Genomic DNA, 27,091 nt, shown 5'->3' on the forward strand with positions numbered 1-27,091 from the left:
AGAAGAGCTTGTGCAGGGTAACTCTAATTTATAAAACCATCAGATCTCATGAGACTTATTCACTACTCGGAGAACAGTATGGGGAAAACTGCCCCCATGATTCAATTATCTCCACCTGGCCCCACCCTTTGACACGTGGGGATTATCACAAATTAAGGTGAGATTTGGGTAGGGACACAGCCAGACTATATCAGTAATTAAGCTTTTATCTCCAAATTTGGAGGTACTGTCTTTTTCTTAATTCATGTAATTCATTAGTACTAGTAAGAACAGACTTGAATGTGCTCTTAATATATTCTCAATATATGCAAAGTCCTGGCCCTGTGTTGTCTTTGTGAAAAATGTGAATTATGATGTGCTATGGAAGGTAGGTTTGTAACTTCAAGGCATTTGCATCATGTTAAGAAAATAATTCTGAAAAATGCAAAGTTAAAAATCACATGAATAGATAAGATGCCATGTATATACGTAAGACACTATAACATACATGCACACGCTATTCATTACTCCATCATTGGTACTCAGAACTTGTTTCTCACTTATTCAATAGCCTTCAATGATGATCTACTGTATACTAAAGGTGGTTATCATGGACTGTAACTCTTTATTAAGAAAAGTTTCCTTTAATACACAGGTTACTAATTTACGAGGACTAGTTTCTGCAATGTGAAAGCTTTCTATAGTATCAAATCTATATTTCCCATGAAAAATTAAAGCAGACAAATAAAAATAAACAAAATCTGAAAATTCATTGCGGCTCTAGGGCAGATATGACTTAGGCTTTACCATTCAGACATGATCCCTGCAATATATGGACACAGGAATTTGTTACTTGAGAAAATAGCCTAAATGTTATCCATCCTCTGTTGCAGAAGGTCCAGGGTGTGTGGTGCTGGAGCCTGCAGTGGCAGGGCAGCAGGCAGGCTGGCAACTTCCTGATTCAGGCAGAGGTAGTGCTTTCTTGAGAGAGCCAAATCAGCCGTGTGTTTGTAGAGTTTTTTCTAAGGCACAACCTAGAAGCTGTATTTTTAGCTCTTCCAACAATTTTGTAAGATATCTATAGGAATTAATAAATTCCTTTCTTAAAAGAACACATTTTGCCATAACCAAGAATAGTAACTGCTTTATTGCCCCTGAAAATCATGTTTTATTCATCGTATTTCTGGAAATGTGTCAATGGCTATTTGGAACTACTTGGGAATCCAGATATTGGCCAGTGACTTGAATTGTGCAAGATTTTTCTCCCAGGCACTTAGAGTAATGACATTAAAACAAAATATAAAAGGACATTAAATCAGTTGATAACAGGAGTTGAAGAAGTCATATTAATGTGCCAGAATTCTAGTAAACTATATGGTCCATATAACAAACAGATGAGAAAGATAACTGAGAGACTTGAAAGAGAGGAAAATAGAGACATGAAATAATAAAAGGAAAAGGATGCCACTGAGATAGAGTAGCTGGATTAATTTCTGATTTCCACCACTGAGCAGAATCAAATCTACTTTTATGATTACTGACCTAATTTAAACTAATTAAAGACATTTGTCCCGCTGCCTGTTTTGTCTAATAATTCCTAGACTTATATATTATCCTACTCATTCCCAAGCCTTTCTTATATCTCAGACCATTACAGACAAACTGATTTTATCCTAGAAGTAAAATAATTAAAATTCAAGAAAATCGCAAATGATAGTACAGAAAGGGTGTTTTGAAAGTGAAAGAATAAATTCTGAACTTTGAGAATTTAGTGTCCTGGTGCAGTGGCTCATGCCTGTAATCCCAGCACTTTGGGAGCCTGAGGTGGGCAGATCACTTGAGGTCAGGAGTTCAAGACCAGCCTGGCCAATATGGCAAAACCTCATCTCTACTGAAAATACAAAAATTTAGCCGGGAGTGCTGATACATGTCTATAGTCCCAGCTACTCGGGAGGCTGAGGCAGGAGAATTGCTTCAACTCGGGAGGCGAAGGTTGCAGTGAGCCATGATGGTGCCACTGCACTCCAGCCTGGGTGACAGAGCGAGACTCTGTCTCAAAACAAAACAAACAAACAAAAAAGAGAATTTAGTGTGATTCTCTATTTCATCCTTACCTTGAGCTATCAAATGAGTCTCAGGAAACAAATCAATTATAATCCAAAAAAAAAAAAAAAAAACCATAGCCCACCATAGAAGAAAATAAGGAAAAAACATCTGCCCCATCTCTTCCATCTTTCCCTTCTCTTCCATGTCTATCTACTGACTAATTCAAGACAGAATGTGTTTTTCATTATTTTATCAAAAATGAGTTTAAATTTTTTAAGTTATTTTTGTTTTATTAGGTTTTAATTGACACATAATTGTACATATTTATCAGGTGCAATGTGATGTTCAATACACATATAGATTGTGTAATTATCAAGTCAGAGTAATTAGCACATCTATCACCTCAAACAGTTGTTATTTCCTTGTGGTGAGAATATTCAAAATCCTCTGTTCTAACTATTTTGAAATACATAATACACTGTTGGTGACTACAGTGATCCTACTGTGCAATAAGACACAGAACTTATTTCTCCTACCTAACTTTAACTTTGTACCTGTTGACTGATCTTCTTCCATCTCCTTCTATTCCCTACTTTTTCCAACTTCTGATAACCACTATTCTCTCTACTTCTTTGAGATCAACTTTTGTAGATTTCTCATATGAGTGACATCATGCAGTATTTGTCCTTCTGTGCTTGGCTAATTTCACTTAACACAATGTCCTCTAGCTTCATCCATGTTTGCACAAATGACAGGATTTCATTCTTTTTAACAGCTGAATAGTATTTCATTGTTTATATAGACCACATTTTTATCCATTCATCTATAAACACATTGATTCCATATCTTAGCTATTGTGATAGTACTGCAATAAACATGAGTATGCACACGTCTCTTCAACATATTGATTTCATTTCTTTCGGATATATACCAAGTAGTTATATTATTGGATCCTATGGTAGTTCTATTTTTAATTTTTTGAGAAACTTTCAAATTGTTGTTCATAATGGCTGTACTAACTGAAGTCCCACCCCCAGTGTATAACAGTTCTTTCTCCACATCCTTGCCAGCATTCCTTACTTCTCTTTTTGATACTAGCCATTTTAACTGAAGTGAGTTGATATTTTATCATAGCTTCAATTGGCATTTTCCTGATGATTAGTGATGTTGAGAGTATTTTTTTATTTACCTGTTGGGCATTTGTAAATCTTCTTCTGATAAATGTCTATGCAGATATTTTGCCCATTTTATCAGATTATTTATTTGCTACTTAATTGCTTGAGTGTCTTACATATTTTAAATATTAACCTCTTGAACATAGACTGTTTAAATACTAGTGTTCATCAAGTATTTCCAACTATGTAATTCTTTAAAAAGCCCTGAACATTATCCAACTAACACCTTTATTTAAAAATTTTGGCAGGGCGCAGTGGCTTATGCCTATAATCCCAGCACTTTGGGAGGCCAAGGCAGGTAGATCACCTGAGGTCAGGAGTTCAAGACAACCCTGGCCAACATGACAAAACCCCATCTCCACTAAAAATATAATGCCTGTAGTCCCAGCTACCTGGGAGGCTGAGGCATGAGAATCGTTTGAATCCAGGAGGTGGAGGTTGCAGTGAGCTGAGATCGCACCGCTGCACTACAGCCTGGGCGACAGAGCGATACCCTGTCTCAATACAAGAAAAAAAAAATTTTCAACTAATTAAAGATGCTTGTCCCAGCTCCTGATTTGCCTAATATTACCTAGACTTATATATTATCTTACTCATTCTTGAGCCTGTCTTATATCTCAGACCATTACAGACAAATTGATTTTATCTTAGGGGTAAAATAAATAAAATTCAAAAAAATTGAAATGATAGTGTAGAAAGGGTGTTTTAAAAGTGAAAGTCAGAATAAATTCTGAACTTTGAAGCATGCGAGGTTGACTACATGATGAGGCAGTTGCCATATGTATGGAAGTTAGAGAAGGGAGGTTGAATTTTTCATTTGTTTCCTTGTTTTGATTTATTTTCTGGTATATTTTTTGCAAAAAAAAAAACTGTACATTTTTTGCAACCAAACAATATTCAAACACAAAATGCAAAATAAACATTGAAAGCACAAGGATGTGTTAAAGTAAATTAAAATGGAGATGAGCCCTGAAGAATCCTTGCACAGACAAAGCCAGTTGGGCTTTGTAAGTGACCTTATCGTTGCTTGATTTGCAAACATATGAAAAACTTAATGTGGGCCATTGTAAATCAATGCCTATGTTAAAGAAAAACAGAACTTGAGCTTAACCACACAGAAGAAACAAACTTGTAACTTTATAACTAGAGATTTTCCAATGGGATAGACCAAATACAGCAACTGTCTAACTGTAGCCAATCAAATATTTTCTTTGCTTCACTTCTATTTTAGTCACATAAAAACTAAAAACCTTCCACTCTGTTTCCTTAGTGAAGCTCCTGAACCACTTCTAGTTCAGAACAGCCCAATTTATGCATTGTTGTTTGCTCAAATAAACTCTTCTAAAATAGTACTATATATCAGTTAACCTTTTTAACAGAAGTATTACACAAGAGAGATTAGAACTAGAGAATTAGATTAGAAAGTTACTGGAAAATTGGTGATGTATCAATTATAAGTCCAATTTTGCATATAGGAAATCTTATATTCTACAAATTACACACTAAAAATACAAATTTTGGAGGGAAAATGGGATTGGGGAAGATCTCTTACTATGTAACATTGTTACCAGAATGTCAAAAAAAAAAAAAAAAACCACACACACACACACACACACAATAACAAGATGGGCATAGTGGTTCACACCTGTAATTCCAGCACTTTGGGAGGCTGATGTGGGTGGATCACACCTGAGGTCAGTAGTTAGAGACCAGCCTGGCCAACATGGTGATACTCCATCTCTACTAAAAATATAAAAATTAGCTGGGTTTGGTGGCATATGCCTGTAGTCCCAGCTACTCAGGAGGCTGAGCCAGGGGTATCACTTGAATCCGGAAGGTGGAGGTTGCAGTGAGCTGAGATCACGCCACTGCACTCTAGCCCAGGTGACAGTGAGACTAAGAAAAACAATAACGAAACTAATAGAAGTGTAAATACAATTTTTTTTTGGCATTTATCTCAAACATCATAGTCATTTGATTTTTTGCAGCTTTATATTCGGGATTTAGTGTTCTTCCTTTGGGATGTAGATCCTGGAGGGAATTGACTTCTAATAAAGCACACTATCATCAAAATCAAAATTTGATGCAGATTTTTCTTAAATCTCTTGTTTCAATGCAGGGGAAAAGTCTTAATAGAAACTTCTGTATTCACATCTTACCCAGCAAAAAGTATAAGAGTTTTAATGCAATATCTATCACTACAACCACTAAAAGGAAGCCCTTCCGTATGTTTTCAATCTTTTTCTTATGTTCCTGTATTGATAACAATTTCTTTAAAATTTGAAGTCTTTTGCCTGACTGCTTCAAAACTCAACATATTGGAAAGAAAAACAAAATGATTTTTAAAGCTTTGCTGACATGATTTCACCCCTTGTTAATTGTTAATATGATCATTTGATGCAAGGAAATACATTGTTGCAGAATGGATTTGACTCGAATGTTTCATAAAAAAGAATATAAAGAGAAAAGCAGAGGGCCCAAAACTGAAACTTAGAGACCACATCAATCATAATAGAACTTTTGTAAGTCATAACAGTACAATTCAGAGGTTAAAAGTGGCGCCCATGAGAAGACATAGGTAACTGGAGATAGATGAAATAAAGGTGCTTGAAATACTCTGATTGGCAGGGCATGGTGGTTTACACCTGTAATCCCAGCATTTTAGGAGGCTGAGGTGAGTGAATCTCTTGAGCCCAAGAATGCAAGACCCACCTGGGCAACATAGAGAAACCCCTTCTCTACAAAAAATGCAAAAATTGGTCAAGTGCGGTGGTTCACGCCTGTAATCCCAGCACTTTGGGAGGCTTAGTCAGGCGGATTACGATGTCAGGAGATCGAGACTATCCTGGCTAACACGGTGAAACCCCGTCTCTACTAAAAATACAAAAAATTAGCCGGGCGTGGTGGCGGGCATCTGTAGTCCCAGCTACTCAGGAGGCTGAGGCAGGAGAATGGCGTGAACCTGGGAGACGGAGCTTGCAGTGAGCTGAGATCAAGCCACTGCACCCCAGCCTGGGAAGAAACAGAGCAAGACTCCGTCTCAAAAAAAAAAAAAAAAAAAAAAAGAAGAAATTATTGTGTTGCTGTCTATCTCATTTCTTAACATATGTGGTCAATAAATGTGGTACATCACATAACCAGAATTAAAAACAAAACACATATGGTTTTGTTTATCTCCATATGATAGATGCAGAAAAAGCATTTGATAAATCCAGGATCCCTTTATGATAAAAACCCTCAACCAAATAGGCATAGGAAGGACTTAGCCTTCATCTTTTGGGACTTCCCTAATTCCCTCACTCAAAAGTAACCACTTAGTGGATTTCAAACTTCTTCCAGAAATTTATTTATATCTGTTTTATCTCCCTCACCACTGTATTTTGTTTAATCAATTTACCTGTTTTTTTCTTATGCCTGAACTAAAAATCTTCCAAAAAGTGCCCATATAACTTCACTGTACAGTGTATACGCCAGTTATTTCATTAAATAAATCTGCCTTAATCTCTACATGTGTACTGATTATTTGCTAAAAATTAAATAAATTGATATAAAGGAGTAAAATTGAAAACATTGAATTGCTAATATATGTTCACCATTAGGTTTTGTAAAAAGACCAAAGCTTTTTGGGTTATCAATTTTCATTTCATAAGCTCTTAATAGTGTTAAAGTGAATAGTAGCAAATTTAATTATAAAACTTATATTTAGCAGATCGATCTTCTGTAGGGTTGTATTTCTTTCTGAATTATTCTAGCCTATGTAGTTACCAAAGTACAATTTCACTATAGAAATAACCTCCCAAGACAAAGTATTTTGTTACTTGTTATTAATAATTCATAGTTTTGCATTTATTTATTTATTTGGTAGAGATGGAATCTCACTATGTTGCTTAGGCTGACTTGGAACTCGTGGCCGTAAGCAACCCTGCTGCCTTGGCCTGCCAAAGCACTGGGATTACAGGCATGAGCCAGCCTAGTAGGTTTTTGTTGTTGTTCTAATTTTTGTTTTTTAAAATTTATTTTTAATAGAGACAGGGTCTTGCTCTGTCACCCAGGCTGAAATGCAGTGACATGAGCACTGCTCACTGCAAACTCGACCTCTCAGGCTCAAGCAATCCTCCTGCCTTAGCCTCATAAGAAGCTCGGACTACAGGTGAGCCACCAGTCCCAGCTAATTTTTTTTTTTTTTTAGAGATGAGATTTTACCACGTTGTCCAGACTGGTCTCAAACACCTGGGCTCAAGCGATCCTCCCACCTCAGCCTCCCTAAATGCTGGGATTATAGTTGTGAGCCACTGTGCCCAGCCTAGTGGTTTTTTGAAAGAACTTTCTAGTTGAATTCTAGATTTTAAGAAGTTACCTAAGATTAAAAGTGAACTGATGCTACCTATATAAAGATAAAAATAAAGTTGAAATTCTCTTATAATCATACAACTGGGTTCATATTGCTGATTGTGTGTGTATGCGCGCATGCATGTGTGCATGTGCATATATAAATGTACTCCCTATCCTATTTTAAAACTGACTTTAATCTTGTTTAAAATGTTTTCCTTGTTTTAAATCACATGTGAGCATTTTTTGATTTGAGTAATCTGGCTTTCTCACTGAACCCTAAATGACTCCAACAAATAAATGTTATCCATTATACCCAGTATTCTGATAACTCTGGTCTGTTGATATTTTCCATCATAATCAGGATTCAAAATAAAACATAATTAGTGAGACTGATCAAGGAAGACTTATGAATTAGTCATGGCTCAATGGTCTTAATTAATTGCATTTAATAAAAAGGAAATGAAAAGGTAGAAATAGGTAACGGAGAAATTATAAAAAATTAAAGTAGCTGTATATAACAAAATAAAGAAACAAAAAAGAAAAATGTATGCAGTATTTAATAGGATGCTTACATTTTAAAGGCTATCATGAAAATGATTACAACTTGTTTATGTTTAAATTTACATTATTTTGAGATTATCCTTAAACACATTTTTCATTCTAGATTGGCCCTTTTTAGCACGCAGCTAATTTCTAGCTAGCTTTCTTCTTCAGTGCCTGTAATGTCATTTATTAAACAAATAAGTAAATTTATTAAATGAAAATTGATTTTTATTATAATCCTAAGCAAAATATAATTAGAAAGAAAAATGAACCAGAGAAGTTTGGGCTAATGAAATTATCAAATATATATAAATGTAAGGATTATCTACTTTTTGAAATTATTAACCTTACAATTTCTCTTAGTTTATAATTATTTTTGTAATTGTAATAATTGTAATTATAACCTTATAATTTCAATTAGTTTATAACTGAAAATTAAATATGCATGTGTTTAATACTCCAAACTAGTGGCAAATTTATACATGCATTCATATATATTATTTTATTTATATAAAATGTATCTAAGATGAAATAAATCTTACCTCATTCTGGAGGTCTCGGATCATTTTGCTCTTTCTTTCAACTTCAGTCTTTAAAAAATTAATCTGAAAATGAATAGACTATTATGTAGACACATTCCAAACTCATTACCATGGCTTTCATTATTTTTTTCATTATTTTGAGAAATAATAAATTATTTATTAACAAATACTGAAAAAGAACAAAGAGTTACACTGTTCCTTAATCAAAACCTTCATTACTAAATTTATACATATATTCAGTGATTATATTAAAATACCCCTTTTTCATTTAACAAACTATTTTTTTTTAATTGAGAAACCCTACACTTTATGACTGTGATTCTCTTACCTGGATAAACTTCATTTCCTTTTAAAATTGTGGTTCTTTCACATGGACACAGGAAGGGGAACATCACCCTCTGGGGACAGTTGTGGGGTCGGGCGGGGGGGAGGGATAGCATTAGGTGATACACCTAATGCTAAATGAGGAGTTAATGGGTGCAGCACACCAACATGGCACATGGATACACATGTAACAAACCTGCACATTGTGCACATGTACCCTAAAACTTAAAGTACAATAATAATAATAATAAAAAGTGGTTCTTTAAAAAAAGAAAAAATAGATTCTAGAGTTGAACCTAGGAATCTCTATTTCTAAATCACTCCAGGTAATTATGACCTGTGGCCAAGTTTGAGAGCACTTACATAATAATATCCCTTACCTCAAAACTATGGGACATTAAGAATAGTCTACCGAAGACACCATGATGCTTCTTGCTGAACAAGATATCATCAGGATCTGTCACCTTATGCCACTTATTGGAACCATATTTCCTAAAAATAGCATTACCTGCCCCAAGTACTTTGTAAAAAAAAGGTAGTATAGTAAGTGGTCAAGACTTTTATAGAATTTATAATCTTTATAATCCCTGAGAGTGCACTAGTCACTGAGATTTTATAGTCACTGAGGGTTCCCTATAATAAGAAAATAACTATGACAGTGGATGAAACATTTAATTTATCCGATTTTCAATTTTCTTGTAGTCACATTTTTAATAAAGTAATGACACAAGGTAAATTTAATTTTTCTAATGCACTTAATTCAATATATTCAAAATATTATTTGGACATGGATTATTCATGACATAATTTACATTCTTTTTGTGTTATATGCTTTTAGATTCCAATGTGTGTTTTACACTTAACAGTACATCTCAGTTTGGATTAGTCATATTTCTAATGCTCAATAGCCTCATGCATTGAACAATGTATTCTTAGAAGTTTCCTGAAATGGTAAAAGAGACTCATGATCCAGGTGATCTCTGAAGATAGACTGAGTCATTGGGTTGGAAATTAAATTTAGGGAGAAGGTTAATTTTTACCATATACACAACTTAAAAAAATATTTGGTCCTGAAACATTTCAAACATGAAGAAAAGAACAAGAAGTAATACGTAAAATGCCTGTGGGCTAACCCTACACATTAACCAGATATGAATGTTTTATCCAATTTTCTTCAGACCCTTTTATAAATAATACATTATTATTTATCATTATTTATTATTAAAGGTTCAGCTAACTTCTATTCCTTTCTTCACCGCCACCCCCCAGGTAAGCACTATACTGAACTTACATATTTGTCTCCTGCATATTTTTATACATTTTATTTATTGTGTATGCACTTATGAAAAATAAATACTATTACTTTATGTTAAAGTTTGCCTAAATTATGAGAAAATCAATTTTATGAGATTTATTCATATTTATTTTATGTAATACCAGTTAATTTATTGTGGCTAGTGAATTTTTTATGGTAGTAACCACAGCTGAAGGTAAACAATTACTAAATTAATTAAGGTGAAGAATAAGGCACTGTAACTGACATATCCCTAAATACAGTGGTTTAAATGAGAAAGATTTTTCTCTCATAGAGTGGTATATAGGTGTCTGCAGCCTGGAGCCCAGAGGTGAGTGGCCCACAGCCTGGATACAGCTCTGGCATTAGCAATCATCCTTTGAACGATTTTTCCCATTATCATCATTTCCCAGTTACTGGATGATGTGTCTTGGGTCTGTGTTCCCACCCTAATCTCATGTTGAAATGTAATTCCTAATGCTGGAGCTAGGGCTTGGTGGCAGGTGATTGGATCATGGGGGTGGTTTCTAATGGTTTAGCACCATCTTACTGCTGTTTTTGGAATAGAGTTATTGTGAGATATGCTTGTTTAAAAGTATGTAGCATCTCTCCCCCTTCTCTCTCTTCCTCCTGTTCTGCCCAGGTGAAGATGCCTACTCTAACTTTGCCTTCTGCCATGAGTAAAAGCTCCCTGAGGCCTCCCCAGCCATGCTTCCTGTATAGCCTGTGGAACCATGAGCCAATTCAATCTTTTTTCTTTATAAATTACCCAGTCTCAGGTATTTCTTTATAACAATTCAAGAACAGATTAATACACATGATATGGGAAGTCCAGGGTAAAGAATAACTAAATAATTCTAACTCTAAAATAAAATCTGGGCTGTTGGATTTTCCTTGGGAGATTTGAACTGGGAACCTCTAGAGAAGACTGGCTAGTTCTCAGCTGAGATAGGTTAAGGATGTCATAAGGTATTATTAAGGCTGTGTTAAGTCAAGTGTTGCATAAATAACATGCAGAGGAAGTCAGTTGTTACAGAAATAGAAACAGTCAATGGAAAGCCAGCTGAGTCATTTATCTAGAGGACTGTAAGAATGAAAATCCATGGATTCCTCTTCCTGACATCTTCAAGAGCTGCAATAGTTCCAGTATCACCTAACAGCCTCATCACATCTGACTCCTGGGCTTGGCTTTCCATAAAGTCCATCAGAAGTTTTACAACACCTGTTAACACTTTTTTCTTTCAGGCCTGTATAAGTTTCCAGGCATTACCATTTCCTCAGTTGTTACTGAAAACCCAAACCAAACAATTTTTATGGCAAAAGAACACATAATACAGAAAGAGAAGCTTGAGAATTAACATGTCTAGTGTTTTAGCCATATTAATTTTGAAAATACTGACAGTAACCCCAAAACACTAGTACTCATTGTCCATTAAGTAGATAGTTCAAGTTGATAGAAAAACCAAGGTATCACCACTATAACCCAAAAGTAAAATTCTAAGTCTTCCTAATCAACTGAATGGACTCCTCCACTCAGCCAACGACATTCCAAAGTTAACTTGAAACACAAGTTCAGGCCATGATGGAAATTTAACATTAAAACAGAGACCTTAAGATAATCTATTTGCTCTAAAGCCTGCTACCTGGAGGCTTTATCTGCATAATAAAAACCTTGGTCTCCATAACACAACCACTTATCTTAACCCAGACACTCCCTACTATTGATTCTAACTCTTAGATAACCAATTGCCAATCAGAATATCTTTGCCAACTGCTGATCAGAAAATCTTTGAAATCAACTATGACCTGGAAGCTGGACATTCCGCCACCCTACTGGCTCCCTACCACTTCAAGTTGTCCTGCCTTTCTGGACCAAAGCAATGTACATCTTACGTGTATTCACTGATGTCTTATGTCTCCCTACAACATATAAAACCAAGCTGTAGCCCGACCACCAGGGGCACACGTTCTCAGGCCCTCCTGAGGCCATGTCACAGGCATGTCCTTAACCTTGGTGAAATAAGCTTTGAAATTAATTGAGATCTGTCTCAGATACTTTTGGATTTACACCGAGTAGAACTTAACCCCATTCAAAATTAAACACGTATGCAGAGTAACAGTGTATCCCCCACAAAACAGCTTTTACATTCTTTTCTACACAAGCATTTTATTAGCCCCAGAAAATTTCGCTTTCGACAGATTTGTCTTTAGTTATGTCACGAACTACTTAAAGCCATATTACTTATATTAATAATCTGTTCTTTCACTGATACCATTATTTCCCCCAAATCCCCATATATGGGTACTGCACATGTTATTCATACTTAACAATTAACTTTAATTAAAGTATAATGAAAATACATTACCATGTCAAGACTATAATTATTAAATGTTAAACAAGGACAGAAAAACTTGAGAATGCAATACTTAAATATTCAAGACATAAAATATATTTTGAACATTTAAAATATATTAGCATTTTAGGCCATGGGTTTAGAATCCCAACAGATTTTTAACACCCCGAAAGAATAAGCATTCTTATCGATAGTTATGAAATAATTCTCAGAAACAGAAAATACATTGTATTTTCCGTGAATAAGATTGAAAGAACATAGCAATTCTTTATTTTTAATGAGATTCAAAGCTTCAAGCTAAAGCTCTTGCTTTAGACTAATTATGTCTCACGACAAGTTAAGCCATAAAAATTAACAAGAGTAGGGAAATGCATTCAATAATCATTAAAATCTTTAATTATCCTGGTCACACCTGAGAGCTCATTCTTCATTGCTGTCTGTTAGGGTTTTCCGTTAGGGTCACAGGTTTGAAATATTTGCCATTTCATTATTTGCTTAGGAATAAACATAAATGTATTTCCATAAAGAGTATTTTTAAACAGAATTAGATCGAGAAAGATACACTGTTTTTTAATTTATTTTTTCAGATATACATCTTTTTTCATATTTTTTAAATTCAATGAGGAAGATCATCTTTTTTCAATCAATGAAAAAATGATAAATAAATCAATGTTTCATAGCATTTTACTATAACTTACCAAATGTTGTGGGCATTTGCACCATATGTGCATAAATAAACAATCTCTTATCTTAATAGAAAAAAATCCATAGTAATTTGATGTTTAATCAAGGACAATACATAAGATTATCTGCTCTTAAATCTAAAATAGCACAATATTTCTCTAATCAAATCCAAAATTTGCCCCAATTTGAGAGAGAGCCTCAGTGATCTTAATCTCCCTTACTTACACAAACTTCAGTTACAACTATAGTCTTTCTTTCAGTAAAAATAATTACTGGATGATTTATACAATAAAAAAGTTATACATATGTGTTAATTTAATCCTTATTTAACCTAGAATCTTCAAATAGGGAGAAAAATTACAAAGGATTTTATTTGAATCTTTACCAAAATTTGTTAAGTGTTGACCCCAGTGATATTAATCTTTCCCTAGATTCCACCAACTAGATGCACATTATAAAATAAAATATTCATGATATACACACAAATACATGTATACACACATACGCATACACAGACACACACACACACACACACACAAGTCATTCCCACATTAAAGATTCTGTTATCTCTTTATGGTTTCTGAGTTAGACCATATCACTCTTTCAATTCAAAACATAGAACACATTTTCCTGAAGAGATAAGACATGTTTGCATTCATTGATCATGAAGTATATTTTGTTAATATACTCTTAGATTTGTTTATTCAGAATTTTTACATCTACATTCATTAATGAAATATGCCTATAAGTTTATTTAGTCATATTGTTATGAATTGATTTGCAATAATAAATGCATATGCTCACATAAGGAGATGAGAGTTATTTATTTTCCACAAAATACTTGCATTTATTAGGAATTAATTGGTCATTGAAAATTAGGTAAAAGTCATCATTAAAATCCTTCTCTAGAATTTGGGGAAATAGATGCCTTTTAGTACAATAAAATTCCAAACGCATTGGTTTATTCAAGTATTATATTTCTTATTGCAGAAATTTTGGAATTTTATAATAATATGACCAAGGACTTTTGTTCACAATTTAAAATTAATTAGTTGACAGTTGCCGATCATACTTTAAATTGTGAATATGGCCTTTTCTCTTTTTTATTTGGCAGTTGACATTTTAACATTTGAGTCTTTTATTCTTATTCAATTTTTATCATAACCTTTTCTCTGTAACATAATCTTTTCAAAGAACTAAGGACTTAGGGGATTTTTGTTTCTTTCATAGTTTATTGTTTTTTGTCTAGTCTTTATAATTCTCTTTCCTTAGTACATTGAGTTTGAGCTTCTGCTTTTCCACCAACTTCTTGAATTAATGTCATCTATCTTTCATTTACCTGAAAATGCATTTAAAGCTATTCATCATCCACTAAGTATTACTTTGACATGTATGACTTTCATTATTATTAAGTGCCAAGTATGACAATGTGTTTGATCATTTCTCACTAATCCGATGGTTATTAGAACATATTTTTAAACAAGAAATTATTTGACCACTTATAAAAATTATTTTTACTTTTATTAAAATGGAGTTTAATAACATATGTGCTACTAATATTTTTGAATTTATAGAACTTCATTTATGTTTCAATACATATTTTATTTGTGTATCATTTCTGTAAATCTACTGGGTGTGGTAAAGAAATATAGGCAGTTTGTTGGAGATTTCTCACTATATACTAATAGTTTAAAACTATCAATTGTAGAGCTTCATGATATACACACAAACACATGTTCTCAGGCCCTCCTGAGCTAAGCATGCAGATGTTCCTGGTGGGTCGCATATGCAGCGATGGCATGGAAGCCCCATTCCCCTTCCCCTATACTTTGTCTTATTTATCTCTTCATATACATTTAATTGCCTTTATAATAAACTAGTAAATGTAGATGTTTCCTTGAGTTCTGTAAGGCACTCCAGAAAACTAATCAAAACAAAGGAGGTGGTTATGGGAACCTCAGCTTGAAGCTGGTGGGTCAGAAGTTCTATAGGCCCCAACTTGAGACTGGTGACTGAGCAGGGGAAGCAATCTTAGTGACTGAGCCTTCAACCTGTGGGATCTGACACTATCTCCAGCTAGGTAGGGTCAGAATTAAATTGGAGGAGACTCAGCTGGTGTCTGCTACTTCTTAGTGGAACAAATCCCCACATATTTGGTCACAGAAGTCTTCTGTGTTAATTGTTGTGGTATGGGAGCAGAAGAAAAACATGGTTTGACAGTTTTTCCCAAAACAATTGGTGTCAGGGGAATGACATTTGCTGGCACTGCTTAGGCTCAGGGAAACATATGGTTCGGAAAGAGAAGTAATAAAAGAGCAGGGGGTGAAGAACCTTTGATTCCTGGGTAGCCAAATGGTCCCCCATGGTATAGAGCTGCAGTTATGCTGCATTTGGTTACTCAAGGTAAAAGCTATCAGTGGAATTTAGATATGGATGCACAGGGAAATGCAAACTGTTGATGACAAAAGCCAAACTTCATAAAATATTTGAAAAGATTTATTTGAAGACAATTGTGAGGACAATGGTTCTTGACACAGTCTCAGGAAGTCCTGAGAACATGTGCGTAAGGTGGTTAGGTTACAGCTTGCTTTTATATGTTTTAGGAAGACATATGGAATCAACCAATACATGTGAGGTACACATCGGTTCGGTCTGAAAATGTAAGACATCTAAAGGTGGGAGAAGATGTGGCTTTCAGGTCATAGGTAATTGGTTAAAACAGTTAAGCTTTGCCTACAGTTGAAGCCAGCAGAAAGAAATGCTTGGGTTTAATATAAAGGGGGTGGTGAAAGCCAAGGTTCTTATTATATAGATGAAACCACCACAGAAGCTGACTCTACAGAGAATAGATGGCAAATGTCTCTTATCAGGCCTTAAAATGTGCCAGGCTCACAGTTAATCTCTTCAGGATTGGAGGGCTTGGAAGGGGAAAGATTGAGTTATATTAATAAAGACTCTTTACAGATAAAAAGAGCCATTTCAAAACATGGTAAGACAACATATTTTGATGTAAAATAATTTGATTTCCTTCTTTATCTGTCATGCGATGTTACGCTAGAGTCAGGTTGGAATATTGCTTCTTAACTGCTACAAAGAGTCTGTTTTGTCAGTCTTAAGATCTCAGTTTTAATGTTAATGTTAGTCAGTTGTGTCTAAAATCCAAAATAAAGAGTATAATGAGAAATGTCTGTCATCCTCTTCTTGAACTAGTTTTGCAGGTTTCTTTGGAATCCCGTTGGCTGAGAGGAGAGTCCATTCAATCCATGCGGGGGCTTAGAATTTCATTTTTGGTTTATGAAACTAATAAGAGAAAAGAAACATGTTTAAATCTTTGGTTTTTTTAATCTATAATAGCTAAACTAGAATTTAAATAGAGTGCTGAGTCAGGCCGTTAGGGTAAACCAAGCTCAGATATGAGTCTGTCTGAGCTCAGGCCACTAGCCTCAAAGCCACCCACAAAGGGAAAAATTATGTCAGGAAAACGGAAAGCACTTCTAAGACCTTTGGTCACCAAAAGGGTGGTCGATGTGGGAGAAGGGCAAAAACAAGTAACTACTGAAACTTAGTATAATGTGAAGGAATTTTTCACTGTGTACATTGGTATCATCAGCATTCTGAGGTACCTTTACTAAAATGGATAGTGAAAGTAAATAATTTGCGAGTACTGTGGTGTGTGTATTTTTTTTTTTTTTTTTAGACAGTTTTGCTCTTGTCGCCCAGACTGGAGTGCAGTGGCATGATCTTGGCTCACTGCAACCTCTCTCTCCCAGGTTCAAGCGATTCTTCTGCCTCAGTCTCCCGAGTAGCTGAGATTACAAGCCCTGCCACCATGCCCAGCTAAATTTTGTATTTTTAGTAGAGACGGGGTTTCACCATGTTGGTAGGGCTGGTCTTGAACTCCTGACCTCAGGTGATCCACCCACCTCGTCCCCACAAAGTGCTGGGATTACAGATGTGAGCCACCAAGCCCAGCCAGTGTCTTTGGCTTTAAATGATACAGAGTAGAAGAACGTGTTTGCATTGAGGCAGGACCTACTGCTCACTACTGAGTAATTGCAGATGTGTATATATCATAGGAATTTATTCCTGAAGAAATGGCCAGTCTGGTGGGGTGGATAAAAGCCACTGTTAAGTTCTCAATGGGGGCTGTCTGACTCCACCTATGAGTGTCAAGTGGAGCACCGCAGATGAGGCAGTTGATATGCTTCATATGCAAGCCATATGGGATTGCTTTTATGATGTCAGGGATATTCACTGGCTAAATATGCCTGTTACTCAGGTCATGGTAAGTATGGTGGTTAGGGGAGCCCCATTTTCATGAACACCTCATATAACCCTGTTGATACAAAACAGAGACAGTCAGAGAAGCCTTATCAAATTTGTTGTCTCAACTTCTCCTGATGGGTCACTACAGATGCTAATAAAACATCAGGTAAATTAACCAAAGAACAGTGAAGGGTAGTGAGGAGAGTGAAAGAACTCATCTCAGAAAGTTGAAAAATTTTAAATAATTAACAAATAAGATGAATAAAGAAAACATTGGCAGAGCATGGTGACTCACAACTGTAATCCTAGTACTTTGGCCAGCCAAGATAGAAGGATTGCTTGAGGCCAGGAGTTCAAGACCAGTCTGGGCAACATAGTGAAACCTCATCTCTACAAAAAATTAAGAAAAAAAAAAATACACTGATGAGGTGAAACTACAAAGAAAAAGAGAAGAGAGAGTCATGGGATTCATCTCACAAGGTGGAAATCTTTAGATGGTTATTAAAATATTAAATGAATAAAATGGAAGTTAATGGGGTTAAAACAAAAGTCTAAATAGAACATGATCAAAGGTTGAGTAGATCAAAGGGAGACTTGGCTGGTCCCTCAAAACTAAAGGGCCCCAAACCAGTTTGCTCTATTTTCCCCAGTCTGAATAAATTTAAAAAGTCAGAATATTTTAAAAGATTACAATGAGAAACCCATCCCTGGCATTGTCTGGGGTAATGGCTATACTGATTAATGAAGATAAAGATTGACAGAAAGGCCAGGGTCCCTTGGCTTAATCCCTGGCTGAGGGCCCAAAGTCTTTCGCACAAGAGAGGGTAAAATGGTCTGCAGGAGAAGAAGAGAAGTTCCTGGGACAAGAACTTAAAAATGTAAAAATGGATAGGATTATAAAAGTTGATATATTTGAATACACTTCATGTGAAGCAGTTTGGTCACTTTTATCTGATTGTATTATGGGAATGAGCATTGTATCTGATTGGGAAATTCATCTACCTAGTACCGTAAAACAGAAGGCATGTACATCTGCCCCTCAAGCAATTTTAATAGCTCATACTAAATGGGACTCTAATCTTTCCTTGCCTTGCTATTTGTGGGTCATAAAACTCTCATTCTAAAGAGAATCTTGCCCTATACCCTGGGGGACATAAAGCTGAAGTAATGAAGCTTCCATAAAAACCTAGGACTGAGTTCCTACATGGATGAACACTAGAAATTACTGGAGGGTGGCACGTCCAGGGAGCACATGGAAGCTTCTTGCCCCTTCCCCTATTTCTTGCCTTAGTCATCTCTTCCTCTGTATCCTTCATTATCTCTTTTATAACAAACTGGTAGATGTAAAATAAAATAAAATTATCAATTGTATTTTTACGATATTCTATGTATCTGCTTATGTTCGTGTTCTATTACATATAGCTTGATGAATACTGAAGCTACATTGTTAGGTATATACTTATTTATAATGGTTTTACTTTATTTTATTTTGTTTGCGAGTATATAAGGTGAAACTACAAAGAAAAAGAGAAGAGAGAGTCATGGGATTCATCTCACAAGGTGGAAATCTTTAGATGGTTATTAAAATATTAAATGAATAAAATGGAAATTAATGGGGTTAAAACAAAAGTCTAAATACAACATGATCAAAGGCTGAGTAGATCAAAGGGAGACTTGGCTGGTCCCTCAACACTAAAGGGCCCCAAACCAGTTTGCTCTTATTATATTTGTTTCTTAAATTCTATGTGGCAGACATTAATGTTGTTGCCAATTCTTTCCTTTATATTCTTTTGCCTGTATTTTCTTTCCTATCTTGCTTATGTTACATATGCAATATTTTTAATTTTTAAACTTAGAACATTTGTATATATTTTCCTATTCTTTTAATTTTAGTTATTCTGTCTCATTTTTAAAATTAAATTATTAAATTTAACCCATTTTAATTTCTCATGATTTCTAATACATTGGAACTTTGGCCATCTTGAATTTTTTGCCTTTTTTCCTTTCTATTACATAAATTAATTCAATTTTTTCCATCTTATTTTTTTAACGGAGTAAATCAAGTTTTTCTGCATGTGAGTTTCAATATTACACATTCTAATTTTGTTCTCACCGTAATTGCTTCTAAGTTAAAATATAGAAAATTTGTAATAGTCTTGGTTATTTACTATATGTCCCCTTGTTGCACTGCCTCACCCCAATCATATTTTCCCCCCTTCGGCTCTGTTTCCTAAAGGAAAATCTAAATTTGCCAAGGTATTTATTCACTATTAATCCTCCTATCACTTGCAGTCTGCTGTTTGTTCTGCTTTTTGAGTACAGTATTTCCTCCAAAAGGATTTTCAAAATGGAGCTTTCTCTGGCAACACTTCCGTGCTTTATATGCTTTAACATTTGAATGCCAGTTTATACATATACAACAATGTAGAAGCAGTGTAGTAAAACATTGCTTTATTGTCTTATTAAACTCATTAACACTCTTAAGAAGTCTGATATCTATCTGATTATTGCCCTTTTGTGGGTGATCTATCCGTTCCTTTGGAAAATTTTGTAATTGTATCTTTTATTTTGATATTTTAAAATTTCACGATGGCACAATAAAGTTTCTATATATTTATGTGTGCTTTTATTTTGTGACTCAGATACTTGGCAATTTTACTCTGATTCTCCATAGCTTTTAATGCATATTTTACATTTTCTATCTCAGTTTTTTGTCGTTCCCTGATGCTTTCTATAAATTTGTCATTATTACTATTTTCTTTCTTATACTTACACCATTTAGTGTATTCTTTATTTTACCTATTAACTACTGGCTATTGTCTACAGTTAACATTATCAAGTAGCTTATTTTATGATTTTTTGTTTTGTTTCTCTATGTGTTATTACTGTATAGGTTAACTCCTTGAGTATATTTAACATGCTTAACTAAATTGTTAGTTTATCAACTCCAGTAATTCTCCTTCAGAATGAGTATGTAGTCCAATGTGTAGTCTTTCTTTTTAGTAGCTCTGTACCTCAAATATCTTGTTATTTTAGCCCTTATCTGATTTTTGTTTTTGAATTTATTATTATTATTATTATTATTATTGTACTTTAAGTTTTAGGGTACATGTGCACAATGTGCAGGTTTGTTACATATGTATCCATGTGCCATGTTGGTGTGCTGCACCCATTAACTTGCCATTTAGCATTAGGTGTATCTCCTAATGAATTTTTAATTTCTCTGTGTGGCAATGGGTACAGGAAAAGGGCCAATGATGGCTGCTGTCCTGGGGAGAAAATGAAAAACCCAGGATAGAAAACTTTAAAAGCACAGAATGCTCTTAGGGGATCTAAGGGAGATGGGGTGGGTACTATGACTCCACCCTTTCTCACTCCCATTACTTCTCATTCTAGCAGGGCTTTTGTACTGCACTGATGTTACCATGATGACAGGAGAGGCCTGAGCTGTTGCTATTGATTTCTAAGGGGAAGGGACAGAAGGTGATACTCTCAAGGAAGAGTGCAGAAAAGGAGAGCAGAATCTATAGATGACCTTCAGCCTACTCTTGCATGCCTCCTACTGCGGTCCCCGACTCAGCTAATCACAACGACCTCTTCCAAAGACATATATTCATTTCTGTGAGTCATCTTTCTTCCCAGGAATCACTTATTATTTTGTTTGTTGGGTTTTTCACATACTTCTTTTTTAATACTTCAGTTCATATTTTCCTTTAACTGCTATCATTTTTTAGAGTTGATTTTGGGGGAATGAGTTAGCAATGGCATCAGTTTCACATCTTGGTAGTAACTATATAAATATGCATTTAATGGATGATTCTGATGATGATGAGTCAAAAAATAAAATGGTTTATTCCATATTTTCTAGTTCTTAGTGAGGATTAATAAGTATTCATGGAATGAATGATAAGCAGTAAGTTTCTGGTAAAATCATAGCATCAGACATGGACACTTTCCATATATTTTGATTATAAAAGTGTAGAAAGTCAAGAATATCATTTAAAAATAGATTAGAGGATTAGAGTAGAAAGTATGAATATATATCATGCACAAGATTAGTATATGTCACATCTTTTTCTCAGTTGATAGTATACGGAAACATTACTATACTTATATATGTATGTGTATATTGTACTGGATGTGATTAAAATGCATTTCTACAATACATGGTTCTAGTAGGTATGGAAGACTTAAGTAGAGAGAAGAGAAAGTTGAGGGATATTTTTACTTCTACTCATAAAAAAAGTTGCCAAACAACTGAATATACAGTTTATTTAAATACCCTTCTCGAGGAATGACTCCAAAGTGAGCCTATTTAATATTTTGTCTTCATATTGGTTTTTGAATATGTTATTATAAGTTACCAACTGGTAGAATATTTGAGTAATTATAATGATGATTCTATTTTCTTAATTTGTTTAACATCAGCTATGTTTTATAATATAAAGATATACTATGGTCAAAAAACCTTGCTTTTACAACAGATTTTAAAAATTGTGTTCATTCTTCTTTCTTTCCCCTATTGGAAGATATAAAGAGGCAAGTATAATGCAAATGATGCAGTATTCATAGGGATGCCTGTGTTACTGCACCATATACAAAGGTCCTCCTAGGAAGACACTAAGTCTGTGGAAGTCAAGTTGGAGACCCGAGAGATCTCTGTGGAGTCTTTAAGAAAAGTCTCATTAAATGCCCCAGTATTAAGTAAAAGAGTGGGCGTTCATCTCGCTAAGAAAGGGATAACAATCTATTTTCTAGCTCTGATGCTCACTTCCCTAGGTTCTGAATAACATCCAGAGTATTCTGACAAGTCAGATAAAGTTTTTATCAGCCTCTTGGTCTAGAAGACTCCAAGTAGATAATTCTTTTAAGGGACTGTATCAGGGTTCTCCAGAGGGACAGAACTAACAGGATACATGTATATATGAAAGAGAGTATATTAGGGAGAATTGGCTTACAGGATCACAAGGTGAAGGCCCATGATAGGCCATCTGCAAGCTGGGGAAGAGAGAAGCAGTAGAGGCTCAGTCAGAATCCAAAAGCCTCAAAAGCTGGGAAGCTGACAGTGCAGCCTTCTGTCTGTGGCTGATGTCTGAGACCCCCCGGCAAACCACTGGTATAAGTCCAAGAGTCCAAAGGCCAAAGAATCTGGAGTCTGATGTCCAAGGGCAGGAGAAATGGGAGGAGGCATTCAGCCCAGGAGGAGATGAAAGTTAGAAGACTCAAGGGTCTGTCTATTCCTATTAACTTCTAAAAATAATTTTGAAATCACTTATCAGTCCATATCTGTATATGCAGGTATCTGTAAGCCAGCTTATCCTACCTTCTTCTGCCTGCTTTGGTCCAGCTTTGCTGACAGCTCATTGGATGGTGCCGCCTACATTGAGGGTAGGTCTTTCTCCCCCAGTCCACTGACTAAAATGGCAGTCTCCTCTGGCAACACCCTCACAGACACACCCAGAAACAATACTTAAACCAGCTATCTACGTATCCTTCAATCCAGTCAAGTTGACACCTAATATTAGCCATCACAGGGGCCTATAACCAAATAACAAGAAGAGGCTCCTAGTGGGAAAATAAGGCTTTTGACTTTAAAGCTGTTTAAATATACTCACTTCTGCTCTTCATTCTCCATTCTCTCATCTCCTTTTTTATCTTCTTATGGCAAAGGCCAAAGACCACCAAAGTACTCTCTTCTGATTTGCACTTTGTGCCAGCCCAGGTCCGATTCCCTTTGAAGTTGGTTACTTGGAAATTTTGGCCTCTACTGTAAGCTGTTTCTATAGTAATACATACATTTTCTAACTACATCCTCAGAAGAGGGTATGCCTATGTACATTTGTTAACTTCAAGAAAGGAGTGAGATGTGCCCTCTGGTATAACTTTATATCAACTAACTATATCAAGATTTCCATTTCTAATTGAAGGGTTGCAAATTATATGTAATTTTAAAAATGTTTTAATTTTCTAAAAAGTATAATGGATAAAGAAGACTCTTTTGCTGAAATATATAATTCTTCTTTTCCTCTCTCATTTTCCTCATATAAAAACATACACAAATATTCCCTTATGTGTGTGTATGTGTGTATATTTATAGATACCTACATATATAAATATATACTGATAAGTGAATTTTTAAATTATTTTTAGATGGCAGCTCGGTGCGGTGGCTCATGCGTATAACCCCAGCACTTTGGAAGGCCAAGGGGGACAGATCATGGGGTCAAGAGATCAAGACCATCCTGGCCAACATGGTGAAACCCCATCTCTTCTGAAAATACAAAATTAGCTGGGCATGGTGGCACGCACCAGTAGTCTCAGCTACTAGGGAGGCTGAGGCAGGAGAATCGTTTGAACCTGGGAGGTGGAGGTTGCAGGGAGCCGAGACCATGCCACTGCACTCCAGCCTGACCACAGAGCGAGACTCTGTCTCAAAAAAAAAAAAAAAAAAAATGGAAGTTAACAAGAATAGACAGACCCTCTGAAGGAAGCAAACTGCTCCTGCAGAACCCAGGAGACACCCCAAATACTATGAGTACCCAAACTGCAGAAGTGGGAAAGGGAGACCCTCGGCTCCTGAACACACACCCCAACTGGGGAAACTGAAGGAGCAGTTTGCAAGAAAGGTTTCCAACCTTACCTGAAGCTGAGTCAATTTAGAGAGCTGAGCAAAATATAGGGGTAGAGGAAGCAGTGGGAAAGGCCCTGGGAGCTCACTGCGTCCCCAAGCAGGCCGTTCCTGCCCGGCACCACAGAGAACCCTTCAGGAGGGCTGTCAGGAGGAAACACCACAGGAAGCAGGAAGTCTCCAGTTGAACTCTGTAATAATTACAATTGGATAAGAAGCCTCCTGGCCAGAACTCGGGGAAGGGTGCAAATCCGGCTTTCAGACTCCACAGGAGGGGGAAGAACCAAGCCCTTTTCTTTTGAAGCTGGAAGGCAGGTAGCTTGCGGTTAAGTTCTTAAGCTCTGCTCGCCTACCACCTGGAAATAGACTTAGGGCTGTTAGAGGGAACATGGTGGGAGTGAGACCAGCCCTTCAGATTGCATGGAAGCTGGGCGATGCCTGTGACTACCGGCTTTTCTCCACTTCCCTGACAACCTGCATGACTCAGCAGAGGTAGCCATAATCCTCCTAGGTACACAACTCCAGTGACCTGGGAACTTCATCCCCATCCCCCACAGCAGCCACAGCAAGACCCACCTAAGTAGAGTCTGAGCTCAGACATGCCTAGCCCTGCAGCAACCTGATGGTCCCTCCCTATCCACCCTGGTAGCCTGGTAGCAGAAGACAAAGGACATATACTCTTGGGAGATTTAGGGCCCTGCTCACGGTTGGTTCGTCTCCATACTAACATAGCTGATGCTCTCTGGAAAGTGCCACATCCTGGCAGGTGGCCAACTAGTACAAAAATAGAACATGAAACCACCAGAGCTAAGAACCCTCACAGAGTGCATTTTACCCCCAACTGCCACCTCCACCAGAACAGGTGCTGGTATCCACAGCTGAGAGACCCATAGATGGCTTACATCATAGGATTCTGTGCAGTCAGCCCCCAGTACCGGCCCAGAGCTGGGTAGACTTGCTGGGTGGCTAGACCCAGAAGAGACATCACAATCACTGCAGCTAGGCTCACAGGAATCCACATCCATAGGAAAACAAGAAGAGTACCACATCAAGGGAACACCCCATTGGACAAAAGAATCTGAACAATAGCTTTCAGCCCTAGACCTTCTCTATGACAGGGCCTACCAAATGAGAAGGAACCAGAAGACCAACACTGGTAATACGACAAAGCAAGGCTCTTTAATGCCCCCAAAAATTCACAGTAGCTCACCAGCAATCGATCCAAGAAGACATCCCTGATTTACCTGAAAAAGAATTCAGGCAGTTAGTTACCAAACTAATCAGGGAGGCACCAGAGAAAGTCAAAGCCCAATGCAAGGAAATTCAAAAAGTGATACAAGAAGCAAAGGGAGAAATATTCAAGGAAATAGATAGCATAAAGAAAAAACAATCAAAACTTCAGGAAACGTTGGACATTCTTATAGAAATGCAAATGCTCTGGAAAGTCTCACAATAGAATTGAACACGTAGAAGAAAGAAATCCAGAGTTTGAAGACAAGGTCTTCCAATTAACTCAATCCAACAAAGACAAAGCAAAAAAGAATAAGAAAATATGAACCAAGGCTTCAAGAAGTCTGGGATTATGCTGAACAACCAAACCTAAGAATAATCAGTGTTCCTGTGAAAGAAGATAAATCTAAAAGTTTGGAAAATATATTTGGGGGAATAATTGAAGAAAACTTCCCCAGCCTTGCTAGAGACCTAGACATCCAAATACAAGAAGCACAAAGAACACGTGGGAAATTCATCACAAAAAGATCATCGACTATGCACGTTGTCATCAGGTTATCTAAAGAAGGAAGGAATCTTAAGAGCTGTGAAACAAAAACAGCGGAAAACCTGTAAAGGAAAACCTATTACTTTAGCAGCAGATTTCTCAGCAGAAACCCTACAAGCTAGAAAGATTGGGGCCCTATCTTCAGCCTTCTCAAACAGAACAATTATCAGCTAAGAATTTTGTATCCAGTGAAACTAAGCATCATAAATGAAGGAAAGATATAGTCATTTTTTGACAAACAAATGCTGAGTGAATTCGCCACTACCAAGCCACCACTACAAGAACTGCTAAAAGGAATGCTAAATCTTGAAACAAATCCTGGAAACACATCAAAACAGAACCTCTTTAAAGCATAAATCACACAGGACCTGTAAAACAAAAATACAATTTAAAAAGCAAAAACATAAAACAAAAAACACCAAGTACATAATAGCACAACGATTGAAATGGTACCTCACATCTCAGTACGAACATTGACGGTAAATGGCCTAAATGCTCCACTTAAAAGTTACAGAACTGCAGAATGGATAAGAACTGGCTGGGCGCAGTGGCTCATGCCTGTAATCTCAGCACTTTGGGAAGCTGAGGTGGGTGGATAACCTGAGGTCAGGAGTTCAATACCATCCTGGCCAACATGGCGAAACCCCGTCTCTACTAAAAATACAAAAATTAGCCGGGTGTGGTGACATGTGCCTGTAATGCCAGCTACTCAGGAGGCTGAGATAGGAAAATCGCTTGAACCCAGGAGGTGGAGGTTGCAGTGAGCCAAGACTGTGCCACTGCACTTCAGCCTGGGTGACAGAGCAAGACTCCATCTCAAAACAAAACAAATCAAATGACAACAACAAAAAAAACTTGCCAATTAACCATCTGCTGCCTTCAGGAGACTCACCTAACACATAAGAACTCATATAAACTTAAATAAAGTGGTAGAAAAAGGCATTTCATGCAAATGGACACGAGAAGCAAGCAGGGGTAGTTATTCTTATATCAGACAAAACAAACTTTAAAGCAACAGTGGTTAAAAGAGACAAAGTGGAACATTATATAATGGTAAAAGGCCTTGTCCAAAAAGAAAATATCACAATCCTAAACATATATACACCTAACACTGGAGTTCCTAAATTTATAAAATAATTACTGATAG

At 36.2% G+C, this 27,091-nt stretch overlaps 1 protein-coding gene across 4 annotated transcripts in view; it reads right to left on the reverse strand.

Annotated features, from left to right (window-relative positions):
• Positions 1–27,091, reverse strand: part of LUZP2 (leucine zipper protein 2) — a 585,694-nt gene that overhangs the window by 301,228 nt on the left and 257,375 nt on the right. For all 4 annotated transcript variants that reach the window (XM_055282114.2, XM_055282112.2, XM_055282111.2 and 1 more), the window contains exon 5: positions 8,618–8,680. In XM_055282114.2, coding sequence (XP_055138089.2) covers positions 8,618–8,680 — 63 coding nt within the window. The remainder of the gene's footprint in view (positions 1–8,617; positions 8,681–27,091) is intronic.

Source organism: Symphalangus syndactylus, chromosome 6 (assembly GCF_028878055.3).
Source record: "Symphalangus syndactylus isolate Jambi chromosome 6, NHGRI_mSymSyn1-v2.1_pri, whole genome shotgun sequence".
Lineage (NCBI taxonomy): Eukaryota > Metazoa > Chordata > Mammalia > Primates > Hylobatidae > Symphalangus > Symphalangus syndactylus.